The following is an 18,983-nucleotide window of genomic DNA, read 5'->3' as shown; positions in this document are numbered from 1 at the left end:
TCAATAAAAACTAATAGAAGAAGCAGTGCCGCGTGGCATAAAGAAAAACGAGCACCGATTTATATTTTTATAGCAAGTCATTTGGTGCAGAATTTAGGGTGGGTGTCACCTAGTTAACGAAGTAGCTAGCTGAACTAGCTAATGGAGAGGGGGGTTTAGTAGTATATAACTTTTTTTCTGTATGTCCACCCCATGATTATTTATAGGCCGTGTACCCGTAGCTATAAGTGGTTATAACTCTTGCACTTTGTTGTGCAGAAGGCCGGGGTTGAGTTACTCTTGATGGTGATTCAATATAGACCTTTTTGAATGTTTACATTTTTTGCGGTGAACCCTTTTGGCTTTAATAATTGTGTGGCAGGCAATGAGGGTGCTGACTCGCCGCAAACGCTGCAAAAAACATGCGGTTGGCAGACGACTTTTGTTGTTTTAGGAAAAGAAATCGGCATTTTAGAAAAATTTGGCCCAGAGAAACCTGAATCAACCCAAAAAATTTTTTAAACAGTTATTGCCATGTGATGTGTAATTTAATTTTTTAATGTCAAGCAGTGCCAGTGGTTAGTGAAATAAGAAATTCATGAAAGACATCATTTATTTGCTTGCCGTTGATGAATAATTTGAAGTTATAGTTTGTTGGTTTAAACTTGTGCTTAAGCAGGATATATTCAGTTTTACTTGTATTCAGAGAGATTTTGTTGGCGTTGAGCCATTGGAAAAGAAATTTTATATCCATGTTGATTCTTTTAGAAAGAGATTTTAAAGACTTAATAAGTGTAATAAAAGCCCACAAATAATAAACTGTAAGTACAACGATAAAATAACGCATTCCAAAATTTAAATGAGAACAGTGAGCTCGCCCCATGTTGTATTTCGGGCGCAATTCGAGCGTTTTTGGACTGGTCAGGACTTTTCCAGGTGGTTACAGATAAAAACCATGAAAAAATCCTTGAAACACGCCAGCGGTCACCCCTTACATATACAACGTTTTCAGTAAGTCGGCACCCTCGTGGAAGGCAAAAAAATGCAGCAAGAGGTGAGGTGAGGCTCTTTTCCAAAATCTACTTAAAAAAATTACAGAGAAATTTTATTTCAAATAAGTGTATGCACTTTGAAATAGGGACTGAAAGCTCTTTGGAAAATTACCAAATTTGGATTAGTACTTTTTATCCACCTCAAATGAGCAAAGAGTGAGTTTTGGTGGCAATATTCATGGTATTTTATAAATATTAACGTACCGGCGTAACAAAAGTGGCAAGCGGTAAAGTCAAAATGGTTGAAATTCTATATCCCTCCACTTGAGTGGTTTGAAGATTTTTAATGTTGTTTAACATTGTTGTAAATTAGAATGGCTTGTCTGTGCCATATTAAAACTCACATTTTAAAGAGATAATTTTAAAGCGTACTTGCTAAAAAAACCACTTGATAAAAAATATCTGCTAGGTGTAGTTTTTTGTCAATAGAAAAAACCCACTTGATAAAAAAATATTTGCTAAGTGTAGTTTTTGTCGAAAAAAAAACACATTATAAAAAGAATTTGCCAAGTGTAGTTTTTTGTTTACAACCTCATGCAACGATCTCTTTTCTACATAAAGAACCTTCCCATAACTTTTGTTTACACACAAACTTAATTGTTTCCTATTGTTATCGTTGTGCGCAAGTCATAACAATAAGATCATTATATATATGTTTAATTTGTTCTTAAATTTTTAAAACACGATGTAAAAAAGCATTTCCATCACCGCTTTTTGTTCTTACACTTAAAATGCAATCTAAAAGACCATTTCTATTGCCACTTTTCATTCTTAAACTTTTAAAATGTGATTTAAAAAATTTTTTCTATCGCCATTTTTTGTTCTTAAATTTTTAAAACGTAATCTAAAGAAACAATTCTATCAACGCTTTCCGTTCTTAAACTTAAAATGCTACCTAACGAAGCTTTTCTATCACCATTCTTTGTTTTTAAATTTTCAAAACGCGATCTAAAAAGCATTTCTATTGCGGTTTTTAGATCTCAGGTCGAGAATTTTTGGATAATTGTATATTTTATGTGCGAAATATAACATTTAGCTTTGTGTAAAAAGAAATAACATTGTACGCACGCTTTCCTAAAACCCGAAAACATATGGTTTAACATTGTCGTTTTTGAGTAAAAACAATAGATACTTAAACCCTTGTTAAATTATATTTTCTTTCGTTGATCTCTTGACGACTATAGCAATAAAATACAACAATGGGACACACACAGTTAACATGAGCTAATTAAATTTCGGGAACAAGACATAAACTCTTTTTCAACTTGCAAAAATCGCTCTTATATTTAACAATAGGTTAACAGTAACAACAAAAGTTCTGACGGTACTGAGAGCTCGTGTGAAGGTGATAACCATCGCATCCATGTAAAGTTACATTGGACCAGTACTGTAGGCATAGCGAAAAAAGTGTTGCATAAATTGTGAATCCTAAAATTTAGAGTTTCCACAAAATTTCGTTTCATTCAAGAACAACAACAACATTGCCACCAGGGCTATTCGCCTGTCAGGATTGGTATAAAAGTCGGTCAACCCAACTATGGATGTTCTATATAAAAATATAAAAACATAAGCTGGCATTGGAAGAATCATTATCAGAGGTTGCTTAACACTGAGTTTGATTGGGACAAGGATAATTTGTCTGATGATGATGTCGTAGAAGGGCCAGCTATGCAGATCAAGACAGAATGGGTAGTGGAGGCTATTAGGAAATTGAAGATTGGCAAGGCTGCAGGAGTATCAGGTATTGTTGCAGAGATGGTAAAAGCATCGGGATATATTGGAGTTGAGCTTATTACAAGTCTTGCTAACCAGATTATAAAGGATGGTGCTATTCCGAGTGAGTGGCAGTCAAGTGTAATAGTGAATTGTTTCCAGGGCAAGGGTGATGCATTAGAAAGGGGTAACTATAGAGGTTTGAAGTTGGTTGATCAAGTAATGAAAGTTATTGAAAGAGTGATTGATAAGTTACTTGGAAGAAAGAATTGATATAGATAAGATGCAATTTGGTTTTGTTCCAAGGCGTGGCACTACAGATGCAATATTTTTACTCGGACAGCTTCAGGAAAAGTATTTAGGAAAGAGAAAGAATCTCTATTTTGCCTTTGTAGATTTAGAGAAATCTTTTGATAGAGTGCCACGTAAAGTTATTTGGTGGGCTATGAGAAAATTAGGTATGGATGAGTGGCTAGTTACAATGGTACAGTCTATGTACAGCAATGCTAGAAGTCGTTTCAGGATTAACGATTCACTTAGTGATGAATTTAGTGTAAATGTTGGTGTACATCAGGGTTCTGTACTTAGTCCTTTCTTGTTTGTTCTAGCCTTAGAAGCGCTGTCGATGGAGTTCAGAACAGGTTGTCCATGGGAGTTATTGTATGCAGATGATTTGGTTCTCATAGCAGAGTCGATGGAAGAATTAGTTGAAAAGTTTGACAAGTGGAAGAAAGGACTAGAAGAAAAAAGGATAAAGGTAAACACAGCAAAGTCTAAAGTCATGATTAGTAGCATTGCAGCCAAGTGTGACCTTGTAGTTGGAAAGTGGCCTTGTGGAGTTTGCAGGAAAGGGGTTGGTAGTAACTCAATTTTTTGTCAGACTTGCAAGCATTGGGTACATAAGAAGTGCAGTAGTATTAGTGGAAGGTTAAGAGCTGACATTTAGTTTGTATGCAAGCATTGCAAAGGTGAGATTATAGAGAATGAAGTATATCCAGCTTTAATGATGTACAACAGTGGCTCGTTAGAGATAGTTGAGAACTTCTGTTACTTAGGTGATATGTTGGGCAGTGAAGGGGTGTTGGAAGAAGTGCTACTTGCAGGATAGGTTCTGCTTGGAAAAAATTCAGAGAGTTACTTCCTTTGTTGACTAGCAGAGTCCTGTCAGTTGTCCTACACCTGGATGTGATATGTTGGGCAGTGAAGGGGTGTTGGAAGAAGTGTTACTTGCAGGATAGGTTCTGCTTGGAAAAAATTCAGAGAGTTACTTCCTTTGTTGACTAGCAGAGTCCTGTCAATTGAGGTAAAAGGTAGGTTGTATGAGGCTTGTGTAAGAAGTGTTATGTTGTACGGTAGTGAGACATGGGCAGTAAAGCAGGAAGATCTTGACCGTTTAGAAAGGAATGATATGAGAATGGTTAGGTGGATGTGTAACGCCAGTCTGAGAGATAGATAGAGTTCAGATGAGCTAAGAAGCAGGCTAAGTCATCTTTTTTATTTTAAAAATGCACTTCATTAGTTAAAGACGTAAAACTATTATTTATGTTAAAAATACACTTTAAGAAAATATTTTGAATTGATTTTTATTATGGCACAAACAAGTCACCGTAGTTAATACCTTAAATTTTTTTTAAACAAGAATCAAAATAAAGAAAATCGAGTCAAAGTTATTACTTCCTGGTTTAAATTCTTATAAAATAAGCTATTCTAAAGGGAATATTTGAAAACAAAGGTGTTACTATTATTTTTGGTAATGTTCTATAAAATTGCCAGATAATAGATTCTAAATCCATAAAAACACTGAACCTAGTCATATTTGGAAAACACATGGGTAGTGTTTTCTAAATTTGACTAGACGTATACTTCAGGTATACTATTTATGTTCCCAAGAAATTGCCAACAACTTTTTGAAGGATGATAGATTTCATGTTACTAATCTAAAATTTTGAAATAATACCTCCTTTCTGCCTAAAATTTCTCTTAGAATACAAATATTAAGTTGGTTTTAACGTATCTAGTCATTTAAAACACCAGCCCTATTTTCAGGGTTACCTGGGCAACCACATGACCTTAATTTTAAAATAAATAATAAAAAAAGTTTAAACATAATTTTTACTTTTAAAAAAAAATTGATATAATATGGCTTAATATATATATACAAAGAATACGCTTTGATACCAAGTGGTAGATTTAACATCAATTTTTTAACGCCATGTCTACTCTCATTGTCGTCATCCCTGTCTTCGTTTTCAGACTACTGATTTGTCTTGTAGGATATGTTTCATTCATTAAAATCTCCATATCAATTTTTTTCCATCTTTTTGTTTGTTTGGATACAAAGTCTATTTATCTTGGCTGGTTTTCATGTGCAAAAAAGCCAATAGGAATTTCTAATCCTCCTTCAGCAAAAAAATGATATATTACCAGTCGTGTTTGCAACATTGCCGGTAACTCTATGCTATGACACTAATAAAGACACTAGCCAGCATAAAAATTTTTACTTTATAACTTGGGATTATACATATATATTGTTTTTATATTAATTTATATATGCTGTAGTGGGCTGTAATTAGGCATAAGAATTGAATCATAGAACATTGATATTCTGACATTGCCGAACTTGTTTTGATTTGAAGGAAGAAGAAAGAGAACACCAACAAATCATGTATAAAACAGCATAGATCTGCAGTTTGAAATCCAACTCCAAAACTCCTACACCTGGATGTTGCAAAATTAATTCTATTCTATTTAAAGCTTTATGTCTGGAAAAATAAATTTTAAAGTAGAGTTTTTCAGCTTTTAAAGCCTACAGTTCATTTAATGACAACATGATTTTTAAACACTCGTATAAAATTTATTCTGGGAAGTATATCTCTGTTTACTTGATTTACATTTATAAAAGGGTACTAAGATTAAGCTATAGGTTGTTATTGATATGCAATCTATAATATGAGCTCCATGAATAAAGTGGAAAGCATCAGAGTATTTTTAATGTTATTGTGTTATTTGTTGTTTAATAGGGAACTCAGAGGAAATTTTTTTGTGTATATCAACAACGTCTGTAAACATTTTAATTTTGATGTTGAATTTGTTGCTTCGTACAAATTAAATTGCTAGAAGCATATTGAGAGGCTTTGCCCTATTGCTTGACCCCTGTTGCGTGTAAATAGCGCATTCAGGGTCACGTCAAAATTAAATTAAATTGAAATAAGCGAAAAACATGCAATATGGCAGAGGATAGAAGTCTGAGGAAACAGAATGTAAACACAGTGATGTAATGATTTTTTTTAGACAAATTGTATGTTACATTTGGAATATACATAACGAAAGGAAAATGTCAAGATTGTTAGGCAGAACGAAACAAATAATGGCGGCAGTGTTCACTAATTCAAAGGGTTTCGATCGCCATGCAAAACCTGTTGAACTTGTGTCGATTACAGATAATGGTAAAGCAAAATTTCAGTGGACTGTTGACGAGTCACAAGTCAATGGTTTAAAGACCTTACATGGAGGGTTTACTGCATTTATTGTTGACGTTACAACAACGGTTATGTTAATAACCCTTGGTAAAAACAGACCAGGTGTTAGCATTGAACTGAATGTTAGTTATATGAAGCCGGCTCGAATCGGTGAAGTTGTCACTTTGGAAACAGAATGCAAAAAGTTGGGATCTAGCCTGGCATTTACAGAAGCCGTTATTAAAAACAGTAAAGGTGATTTGTTAGCTACAGCAAAACACACAAAATATGTTGGCGACCTTGAGAAAAAGCAATAGCTTTTTTATATTTGAACTTTAAAGTAAACTTAAATTTGTGTGGTCACAACGTGAAACCTTATTGATACAGTCTTTCTTTTGAGCTTTTATGTATATATTATTATATTACGAAAATGTTTTATTTCAGCTTCTGTCTGATAGATTTTTTAATTATTATAAACGACGACTAATATCTAATTTTTGTTTTCTTAAGTAACAAATTTTGTACAGAACGTGATATATATATACAAATATGTGCGTCTCGTGTGTCTCGCTTATTCAGTTTTCGACAGTTTTTTTGTCACAATGCTGTTAAATTAAAACGTTTATTTAATTACAAATTTAGCATTTTTGAAAATTTCAGAACTTATTAACTTTTGAAGGGTCATTTATGTATCCGCCATTATGGAATTTTTATAGAATTTTCGTAGAGATTTCGCGATTGGTGTCCTGTCCATTGTCCTTTTATTTTATATTCTGTAAAGATTTAATTTTTTAAAATATGATAATAAGTCGTGAAACTTGGGAAAACTAATCTTGTTACGGTGTAGCTAACAAAAACGAAAGGAAAGCCAAAATTTGTTTCGTTCATTCTGAATATATTTTTATACACATTTTTGTCCAGTCTTACTCTTTCGTAATGGAGATTTTGTAAAAACATACAGAACCTGACCTCTGTCTTATACCTTCACAATGCTTTTCAGCAAAAGGCAATTAATTTTGTCATAATTGGATATATTGCAGTTGAAATTATCTATACAATCTCACACCTCGTGTTTTTTTCCTGTTTCTTACATTCACAAAATTTGGAAGGGAAGATATAGGACTAAGGAAGCTCTAAACGTTAATCATACGAACTAAAAGTTTATTTCTTCGGATATTTGGCGAGTTTTTCCAATTTCGCGAAATTCGCAATAATTAATATTTTTTCCTGTTTGAAAACTTTTTTATTTATTTTTTGATGTACATAGAACTACATATAATATAAAAGTGAATTTCAACTTCACCTTACGCCCTTTAAAAAATGTATAAATGGAGAAACAAAATATCATCAAATATCATCAAATCCTTACGCCCTTGAAAAAAAGTATAAATTTAGAAAGAAAATACCATCAAATTTTTTATTCGCGAATTTTGCAAAACATTAGGACTTATCAACTTGAAAAAATAGTCCTGGCTGATAAATAAATTTTATTTTCAAAAAAAGAATTAATTCTCTTAAGTATTCTTTTTGACTGGTTTTTCCTATTACTTTGAACAGGTAGTTATGTAAAATTATATTTTTGGGAATTTTGTATTTATTCAGATAAAATTTTATGGTTTTAAAACTTCATGCACTCTTAGTATATGTCTCCTTTAACATAGCAAGTTTGTGACATGATTTCGTTCTTGTTTTTTTAATTGATTTTTGCAACGAAATGCTAGGGTAAGGGTAACAAAACAGCAGCAAAAATGTGGTTAGTACGTTCGGACCTCTTTACAACAATTTTAACTGTGAGATTCGCTTACAAACACAAGGATAAAAATACGGGTCACCTTTGTGTAGACTTTTGTGTAGGTATAAAACAAGAGTGAGGCATCGTGTTTCTTTACAAATTCCTTGCAAGGTAACGCCGGAAAATTTTGCGAGTTAGGAAAAACTGACATATAAATTTATAAAAAATTAAATATCAAAAGACAAAATCTTTTTAAAAGGTAAATGAAATAACATTATGTTCCCCCCCCCCCCCCCCCCCCCCCGACGGGTTTTTTTAAAAACTCCTGATTGCTTTGTTATATGGCTATGATACTGAGTTTCAACATTTATCTATTAGACACCTGCATGCTAAATTTTTAGGTCCCATACCTTTCAGAGGCTTTGCTATTGGCCATTACTCGAAACTACCCCTAAAAATCTCTATGAATATATTTTTTCATCAAGAAGAATCATTTTGACTAATTTGGACACGTGACTAATCCGATTTCCCGATTTTGTCAGATTTTAAAAATTTTTATCCGATCCATGTAAAAACCGAAAGATATGTTAAATAACTTTTATTTATCTTTCAGAAACTTCAAACAGAATGTAAAAATTCGCTCTAGAACAAAAGTAATTATATTTTAAGCAGATAGTGGCATTTTTAACAATTTTCAAGCTTCTGATGACGTCACACAAAATGTGCCGACGCAAGCAAAACATTTTTGCCGCCATTTTGTTCCTTTTATGACGTACTATAAGTTTGCCAAGTTTGATTCAATTTGAACAATCCTATGAAAAGTTATTGAGGGGGCGGATTGGTCATAGTATGATTGAAAAATCTATGCCTGTTAAAAATGTTTACACTTTACCTTAACAAACAGCTGATTTGGTCTTTCAACTTTATAAAATATGGGAGTGGAAATTAGATTAAAAACCAATAAATAAACCTGTTTCAATTTCAATTTTTTCCACCTGGAAATAAAATTTTAAACTAGTCATCCTCGATCTACTTTCACGCTTTTTTATAAGAGGGTCAATTCTTTCGAAACAGGTAGCAATCTGTAAGCAACAACAATACAGAAATTTAAACAACATTGAGCCTCAGCAAAAATTTTATGTTGCTTATAGAAACGCACGCTTGAACCTCATGTTGTCTACGAAATATTATTTATAAAGAGAAAGAGTGCGTAAACTTGAATCATGCGCAAAAGGATATATGTACATAATTCGGTCCACACTAGTCGCGACGAGGTCGACAACGATTTTAAAAATTTAAAGGTAAGTATATGATAGCGGCTAAAAACGATATTTTGCTGTACTAGTTATCCACCCGTTAAATGTCCACTAGAATTCGCACGTCGAGCAAAGTCGACACAAATTTATGTCATTTAGAAGTTAAGGCTAGGTGTGTGGTTATGAATAACCTGGTTCTGGCCGACGGACAGAAAACGGCTATTGTTATAGAAACTAATTGAAATTTCCTGGATCAATTTACGGATTCGCCCGTTTTTTACATATCGCGTGTCCATGGCAAGGCTCTAAATTCGCGCCTGGACGGAATACAGCTATCAATAATATGGACTAGCTTAGTATTATTATTATCCGATTATTTATAATGGTTATAGCCACTACATTGTTAAAAACGCTGTTATCAACGTGTGTTCTGTGTTCTGAATGTATACATTAGGTATAGAACGGTATTACCTACCCAATTTCCTTCGCATGATATGAGTTGACCCCCGTAGCTATAAAGGCACTTGCTAAACAACAGCGGGAGACATTTCCGACGTGGGTTCGAATCCCACTTGACTTAATGCTATAATTCTAAGTTGTTGGTGTTAACAAATTCTTTTATACTTTCTAAGACAGAACATTTTAAAACTAAAGTCAATATCAATTTTTGATAATGCCTGTAATTTAACGGTAGTTAATTTGTGTATCATTTGTTTAACATTTGGGCAGACATTATTTGAAAAAAGAAATTTCTATGATGCACAAAAATTCAAAAGGTTTAAGGGTAACGAGAAAACATTTTAATGCGCATGTTAGCAATACTGATGTTATAACAACCGATTACCCCGGACTGTACCGAAAAATATTGCCCGAGGTCTATGCGCCGACTGAGCTTGCAAGGTTGGTGCAATAAATGTAGTTGGATGAAAAAAATGAATAATAAAAAGTTTAGTTTACCTTTCTTATAACAATATATTACACTACTTTTGTTATCACTCGAGATAAAAATTCGAAATAATTCTGTCTAAAAACAGAAAACATTCTTCCCAGAATTAAAAAATACCTAATAAAATAAATCTATGTAAACAAAACATACGATGTTTAGTTACAGAGAATATGGGGAGTTTTTGTGACTACCTAGTCAAAAATGACATGAGATTTGACAATTTTTATGTTGTTAAGTAACCAAATAGATGAAAGACCGAACCTGAAAACGAGAAAGGACGTTGTGTGAATCCGTCGTATTGCCCGGTTGCATATTCTAGACGGTTAATAATGCTCCATTACAAATGCATGACAAAGTTTTTTACTGCCCCATACCAACTTTTTTTAAACAACGCTATAAAAATTGTTTTAGTTGCAAAAGAAAATTGTCCCAGGAGCACAGGAGCAAAATAGACCTGAACCTATTTTGTGTCCGTGCTTCAGAGACATTTTTTGTTGTGGACTATAATTTTCTTAATTTGTAATATACCCCGTCGCGTCGCCACTATATAAAGCATGTTACAACTCAACGGGTATAAGAAATTTACTTTTCGTAGGGTGGCAACAAAGTTCAACCCTTAGAACACGCACCCGTTTTTTTTTCTCAATAAATTATTAGCTACCCCAAATTTGAGTTCAAATGGTGTCTAAGAGAATATCCAGATAGTCAGTGTCTCTTTTCTATATGTAACAAAAAGTTTTATAAGAATAACAGGCTAGGCGATTTTAGGTTCAAAACAATAGGTCCATTGTGGAATAATAAATAAATAAGAATAATGACCAGCCTGGTTAGAACTTCAATGTTCTTATAAAAAAAAGCGTGTAGCCCGATTTATTGTCTCTAAAACACTCAGAGCACTTTTCACAACAACCTACTGCTCAGAAGGTATAACGGTTCATCTGTGGTCAAACCTCGTCCCCAGGGGGTTTTGTCTTTTTGACATCGATTGTTTAGCCGTCAAGTAAGCGCTAGAGGTTTTTGCCCTAACGGAAAATGTCTAAACCAATCCACTTCTCAGTAAATTTACGAGCGTAATTACGTCAAGCCATTATTGAATACAATCTAATGTATACAAAGCAGACACTTCTGCAAAAAATGCCCACAGGTGCCCGTCATGTAAAGGGTTTTTGCCGTAAACGTTAAATTATTCAATGCTTTGGAGTAAATGAAAAGTTTGCAATTTTTCAACATCTAATGTAACTTTAAAATCTAACTTTTCTTCCAACCTCGTTCCCAGGACCTCTTTTCGCTTTTTTGATATCGGTGACACGGCGCCGTCCCCCAATATCAAAAAAGCGAAAGGAGGTCCTGGAGACAAAGTTGGTTCTCTTCATAACAGCTTAAATTTGTAAAGAAGAAATAATAACAGTCATATTTTTTGCATTGACGTTCAGTTGACAAAAGGTTAAAAAAAAAGAATATATAAAGTCTGCTTACTATGAATCGGGAAAGAGGTTTCGGGTTCATGATTAAAAAAATGTATCATATAACACCATTATGTTCCCAATGCTAATACCTCCGCACATGTTTTTAAATCTTGTGGTAAACATTCAACACTTTTTATTCTCAGAGCACTGATAATTATTTCTGAGCCTGCTTCGAAACTTTCATTTGACATAAACCAAGACGGTATCATGCTATTTTTTAAACTCAGTATTTCCCTGCAAAATAACCTGCAACGCCCGTTTTCACCATGTTGAATCAATCAATACAATGCATAGAAACTTGAAACCCACCCGAATAATAAAAGATTTTTTACTTGACTTATATATTTTTCCTTAGCGATGTACGCAAATTGCTTTACCATGTTTATAATACTCTATTTACACGATGCTCTTGACTACTGAGAAATCGTCCTCCTCCCTTCCAATGATGAGTATTTCACTCACATAATTGATAAAATTGTTGACATTAATTTTACAATTACAGAGGCAGCCGCTTGTTATTCTTTCTTTATATAAAGAGAAAATACAGTTGACTCTCGATAACTCGAATACTCAAAAACTCGAATATTCGAACTCTCGACAGGTCGAACTTTCTCAAGGTTTGAGTTTTCCAAATCAACTGTATAACCATACAATGCAATGCTAATCTTGATTTTATTACCTAAATTTCAGGCAATCTAATACTAAGTTCTCAATCTAACCGTTTGATCCAGCTCGGTACCGTAGTGTCGTAAACAAAGCTTGATTACGGTACGTCCCCCCTATTAATCTCACTTAGTCGCAACAAGCCGTCGACGAAATTTTAGATCAGCATACTGAAAATAAATTAACATAAATTAACATAAATTAATATAAATTAACATAAATTAACATAAATTAATATAAATTAGCATAAATTAACATAAATTAACATAAATTAACATAAATTAACATGACTTTAAATGTTTTTCTTGCAATTTAGAAACTTCATTTATCCTCAAAGTTTTACGGTTTAACTCTTTAAAACATCTAAAATAGTGATGAAAATAAATCTCGACAATTCCAGCTAGATAAACAAAGACGTTGACGTGAGAAAAGAATATTGCGAGGACTGCATGATGCGATTTTTAGTCTTCAACTAATGTCTAACTGCGTCCATGGGGATCGTAGGTCCCAAAGTGTGTATACCTGACATGTAGAAAAGAATGATTTAAGCATTTAATTCGGAACCAGAAAATACAGTTGACTCTCGATAACTCGATAACCCGAAAACATGAACTCTCGACAGGTCGAACTTTCTCGAGGTTTGAGTTATCGAGTCAACTGTATAACAATACAATGCGATTTTTAGTCTTCAACTAATGCCCAACTGCGTCCATGGGGATCTAAGTGTGTATACTTGACATGTAAGAAAGAATGATTTGAGCATTTAATTCGGAGCCAACAAGTGCATTTCTGTTAGAGGATGCTCAACCTTTCCGTCAGGAAACTCAACACCAACGGTGATATAATCATTATATAACGCTTCCCACATTAATACTTCGATGCCGTACTTCTCAAAAGCAATCAATTCTTGCGGAGCTGTTTTCTTTATTGATGCAGCGGGAGAGGTTATGGATATGAGCAGTTTTGGAGAAGAATTGGGGTGAGTTATATAAAGCTTTCCTGCTTCATCGACTGTGATGTAAAAGATATAGAATCCGGTTTTTGGTGGCACAAAAATTGTTTTGATTTGGCGTCCAAAATATTCAGCACCCACTTCATACCTTGCTAATAAAAACTGATGAATCCACCCAATCCAGGATGGGCTGTTTGGGAATCTAGGATCGGTTGTAAGCTCAGCAAAGGAATTTATGTTCAAAAACATTTTTACTTGTATTTTGCCATCAACTAAAAGAAAATAACATGAATTAGCAAACGTTAAAATAACACATTTTTTTAAAAAAAATTCGCAAAGCCACAACCCTACAATATCCCAACCAACGGTTTAGTCATGGTTGGTTTTTTATAGCCCAATTAAAGTCAAAAGTATTGTGTAAGATGTTATTCAAATTATTTAATCATACTTTCTCTACGTTCTCTTCGTTAATTATTGAATGTGTTGCGAATGTTTACAAAGTTCTGTATATGTGCGCGCATCCTGACAGGTAAGAAAAGAAGGACCACATAGGCCAAATTGACTTTTTACGCTAATTTATATATTTATAGAAATATAAGATTGAGAATGCATTGGAATTGTTTTTTTCTAAACTCATCATCCAAGACCGGACTATTTTCTCTTCTACGTCTTTTGCTGCTTTAGACTTTTAACGTTTGATATCGTTCTTATTTCTTGCAGGGGTCCCGAACTTCAGGTTGACCGGGCTAGCTATTCAGGTTGACCGGGCTAGCTAAGAAATTGCTCTTGCAGGAATTATGTTTTCGCTAAATCTACCACTAATAACTGGTTAGTATAATGATTACTATAATAAAATATCAATCATTTTTAAGACCCTTGTTAATTAAACTTTTCCGAAGAAGTATGTTTTTTCTTCATACGAAAGGCTTCCGAGCAAGATTTTTCGCTAATACAATAATAATGATTTTCCTGCTTAAGACAGAATAATGTTACAATCAATCTTTCTGAGTTTAAGTGTGTGCTGGACTTAGCATAAAAAGTATGTCACTGAATGAAACACGGATTCGTCAAAATGAATCCATGCCACAGAAACCACTTTAACCAATTACCAAATTATTTACACGAAGCAACATAATATATCTCATCAACAATAATGATTTACCTCCCTTTTGAAATTGATGAATCCCCTTCTCGTTTAGACAGAGACTGTAACCCAACGACAATCCATTATCAAGTGTGAGCGATAAACCATTTGGAGCGGGACACTCACTTATTGTTGATAAACCGAGCCCTAAATAAAATTATGGCTTTAACACTTCTCTAATTTAAATTAACCCCACAAGCTTACAAACATATAATTATTATTTATCTAAGAAATTATTGTTCAATCTTTTTGCCATTTTTTAACAGCCACTGCACATTTAATAAAACAATTTTGTTGGAAAGGATGCTCCACTTACGACCAGTTAAATACCAAGGACGTGCGCAATTCTCAGTAACTCTCACGGTTCTTTCAATAATGCAGACTTTCTTTTTTGAACATTTATGAAAGACATTTCCGGTAAGCGCATTAAACATAAACTGTTGACCGTCATCGTTTTGATCACATGGTCTGATAATAACTGCGCCACCATCAGATGCTGAACATGAACCAGTTACATACCAGCACCAATTACCTGCTTGTAATTTGATCAACCCCTCTAAATTATGGATATCCAATGTCAATTTTATTGAAGTTATTTGAAAAACTGCATGGCAAATAGAAAGGTGGTGGCATTGGTGGAGGTGATGCTGGTAGTGATGGTGATGGTAATAATAGCGGTGGGAGCGACGGTGGTAGTGGTGATGGTGGTTGTGGTGCCAGTAGAGGTGGGGTTGGAGGTTGTGGTGGTAACAGCAGTGGTAGTGGTGATGGTAGTAATGGCGAAATCGGTGGCAGTGGTGGTGTTGATGGTGGTTGTGGTGCTAGTAGAGGTAGAGGTGGAGGTGGTGTTGATGGTGCAGGTGCTGGTGATGATGGTGATAATAGCGGAGGCGGTGGCGGCGGTGTTCATGTGGTTGTAGAGGTAATAAAGATGGAGGTGAAGGTTGTGGTGGTAAATGCGGTGGCGGCGATGGTGGCGGTGGTGATGGTGGTGGAGGTGGTAGTGATAACAAAAATGCATAGAATGGTTACCTTTTACGTAACAATCACACTGATGCACTCCTTCTTCAGGTGGTTGAATGCATGGACATTGGTCACATTTGTTGACTGTACAAGATATGTTGTGCTACACGTAAAACATCAAAGTAAGCACTAATATTACATAGAGGATAGGTGTAAACATTGTTAACTTTAGTCTCACTATTGAAATAATAGAATTGCAAACACTAAAAGGGGGAACAAAGAAAAAGCAATACTTTATTGTACAGTCGGGAGGGAGGCCGAACTAGCTGTTTGCCTCCTTCCTTATTTTCCAATAAGATCCAGATCTGCTTTTTAAGTCAACGTAGATCTGCTTTTTAAGTCAACGCTTTTTAAGTCAACGTACCTGTAAAATTATATACTTTAAGGGCAGAAACTTTCGCGTTTTTACGTTTTTTGACCATTTTCGCGGACGTTTATGTCTTTTTAAATTTCAATGCAGCAAAACGCGTCTCACGCAAAATCAAGGATAATTTTTAAGATGCGAAATTTTTCTAACCCCAAAAATTAAAAAAGGGGAAACTTAAATTTGGTGATTTCTTTCTTCTTTAATCATCAACTATAATAATATTTAGTGTTTTCATTCTTTTTTAGTGCTACAAACATTTCTCGGATATCCCGATTCCTTGAAACAGTAATAGGTGTACACTTTGCAAGAAGGATTTTATACATTCGATACTTTCTTTTCTCGGAATTGTAAAGAGATGACTAAATCAGATACTTTTTAAAGAATAAAATAAACCGCAGATTTTTATAACGAATTAGATTATTAAAAGCAGATAATGGCATATTTGATTTCTTCAGAAACTGATTAGTAATGTTTGGCTGAAAACTTTAAATGCATATGAACCCAACACAAACCCATCAAAAAGCGTTTAAAACAAGACATAGGAAATCTATTTTTACAGTAAACTAAACTTCTCACCAAGGATTTATGTCTCCAGTTCGGATGTCGAATGTTGAATCCGGTATCATAATACGCCCATCCATTTGCATTTATGAAGGTAATATTATCTGCTTTGCTGTTTCTATCCACAGACAACAATTCACATTGTTTTGTTGAAGTCTTGAAGTTAAAAGATTCGCATGGTATGTTATAAACACAGTATTTTCCACAATCTCTGAAACTACAATTACTGTAACCTGTAATTGGTGTTGTGTTCAGTTTTCTGTTTGCGACAATTTTTCGAAATAAAGCTGTCGTTCCATTGGAAGATCTTCTCAATCCTAATTGTTTATCCTTTTGAGCATATGCAAGGTGGATATTTACCATGGATAAAATATATACCATCATAGCAAAACTTTCCATGATTTTTAGCAATGGTTGTGCAATCAAACCAAACTTTTACATCAAAACTTCGTGCTCTAAATAAAACTGTGCCATTATCTAGGAAGTAGCTACATTTTTCATTATAAAAGTTGTAGGGATATTGCCTACCGCATATTTAAGAGCTCCCAAAGACTGGAGTTATTCTCGAACATGGTTTTTAATAGTCCCAAAACTCGGAAAAAAATTCCCTCTTAATTCTCAGATCTCATATTTTACAGTATAGTAGAATAGAATAGAGAAAAAAGCGACTTGACCCCAACATGCTATATTACAGATCTCTATTCGAAGTTCATATCCATACCTATAGAGGAGATAAAGTTTAATTTGTTTATCCCAGACTGTTCGTTATTTTTTTGACAACCCGTAATTTTGTCAGCACGATGTATTTTTTTAGTTTTTCCCACCTTTAGGGTGCAAATTTGTGGAAAAAAGATTGTGGTAGAGTGAAGATGTACGAGCTTAAACTTCCAGAGAGCATTGGCTCTATAGAAGTAATCTAAGTTGTTTTAATCAGCCCTGTGTCTCCACCGTATCGCTTTTCGACCAACAACGACCGCAGTGCCCCCAGTTTTTGCGTTGCATGCTGATCGGTTGGTTAGGGGTGTTCAAGATAAATCTCCAAAGCAACTCTTTAAGCAGTGTCCGAAATTTTTAAAAGTTCATCTTAACATTATCCCCAGGCTCTTGTGGTCCCTGAGCCATTATTAGGAGGCGGCGGGAATGAGGTCGGGTCAATATTGCGTGAACTGTTACTGGAGGTTCCTTTACTTAAATATTAACGGTATGTTAATCAATTAATAATTTAGTTCGGTTTATAATAAATATGACACGATTTCTTGGTTTCTCAAGTAAAATACCGCAAATTGATCGTATTTTTCTTAAGTTTACCAAATTTAACATAAACCTAAATTATCACATCTTTACTCCCATGATTTAATAATTGGAATAACATGGAACCTCTTCCCCAGCGCTTTTTGTCGTCTTTTTGGTATAAAGACGGCTCTCGATTTAAAATAAGAGACAACGGGCGTTGGGATTGAGGTTGGATACCAATTACTTATTGTTCATAAGAAATACTGATCACCCTTCTTTTTGCGTGTTTAAACAGCAGTTAAATTACCCACTTTTGAAATCTCCAAGACCCTTCAAATTTCGTTAACGGTTTCGTATGGAGGAATAAACTTGTCCGTTGTGATATCAATAAACTTTCACAACTTTTTTTGAAAAAAGGTCTATTGAACTTGTTTTTGTGTTATCTATATATCGAAGAGAACTTCGCCTTAATCATTGACCAAAATATGTTGCGAAAAAGTTGATTTGCCTTCTTGAACCTTTTTGAAGAAGTTAACCAAATAGAGAGAGGCTATTTCAGATTGGTTGTTGATTTGATCATTTACAGCAAAAAAAGATATGTATACTAATAAAGGATGTGAATCTATATTATAATGCCCGTATACGTCTGTCCGTCCGTCCGTCTGTCTGTCATGCAAAATGGTAGCTTAGCTGCGCAATAGCGAGAAGCACGCGATGCGGTATAAAAAGGACGGGCAAGCCCGTGGATTTTCTACGGGCTAACTTTTAAAATTATCCATACCTGTATTTTTGCATGCAACCCAGTCAAAATCTTTTTCAAAATCTTTTCAACAATATTTCTTCTAGTATCATATTTTATTTATTTGATCTTCTAGAAGCATTAAGTAAAATTTTTAGCGATTAAATATTTGCCAAGTTTTTTCTGTAAACACTGGTGATAAATGAATGTATTCTGTTCGGGGGGCCATGGTAATACGTCCCCAGGGATTTTTGTCTCTCACTGGTGCTGCTCGCCGCACGATTTGTAAAATGCAAAAGGATACAACAAGTCCCGGGATCGAGGTTGGTTTGACCTGCCAGTTTAACTGACCAGGTAATCTACTACGATGGGTGTGAATGACTAGACTCATAATTTTCACTGTTTATAAAACAGTTAGCGAGGAACTTAACATTTACACGAAGAGCGAATCACTAGAGCAATTTCGTTCCTAGGATTCTTAGTATTTTCTGGGAACTAGGCCAATCCAGAAAGTTCGACTAAGGAATGTTTTGGATAGTTGAGATTAAAAAAATATAGTTTAAAAAGGAGAACCAGCGAGTCAAATGAGTGTGAATGATCAAGACTCAAACTTTATAAATTATAAATTTTTCTTTGTAAACTCAAATTAATTCACGAAAAAGAAACAATTGTCATAAAAATATTTTCTAAAGATTATAA

General features: G+C 34.3%; 2 protein-coding genes across 2 annotated transcripts; both read left to right on the top strand.

The window, feature by feature from the left end:
- The first annotated feature begins 17 nt into the window (after positions 1–17).
- On the top strand, positions 18–7,874 carry LOC130626059 (acyl-coenzyme A thioesterase 13-like). The gene is made up of 2 exons (XM_057441166.1): positions 18–98; positions 6,036–7,874. The coding sequence occupies exon 2, from the start codon at positions 6,079–6,081 to the stop codon at positions 6,517–6,519; it is 441 nt and encodes a 146-aa protein (XP_057297149.1). The 5' UTR covers positions 18–98; positions 6,036–6,078; the 3' UTR covers positions 6,520–7,874.
- Positions 7,875–14,863: 6,989 nt separating this feature from the next.
- On the top strand, positions 14,864–15,517 carry LOC130625090 (uncharacterized). Its single transcript, XM_057440167.1, has 2 exons — positions 14,864–14,899; positions 14,981–15,517. Exons 1-2 carry the CDS (start codon positions 14,864–14,866, stop codon positions 15,515–15,517), a joined length of 573 nt encoding a protein of 190 aa, XP_057296150.1.
- The last annotated feature ends 3,466 nt before the right edge of the window (positions 15,518–18,983 follow it).

The sequence above is a fragment of the Hydractinia symbiolongicarpus genome, chromosome 14 (assembly GCF_029227915.1).
Source record: "Hydractinia symbiolongicarpus strain clone_291-10 chromosome 14, HSymV2.1, whole genome shotgun sequence".
In the NCBI taxonomy this organism is placed as follows: domain Eukaryota; kingdom Metazoa; phylum Cnidaria; class Hydrozoa; order Anthoathecata; family Hydractiniidae; genus Hydractinia; species Hydractinia symbiolongicarpus.
The sequence above is the reverse complement of the archived record's forward strand: the minus strand, read 5'-3'. Positions and strand labels throughout refer to the sequence as shown.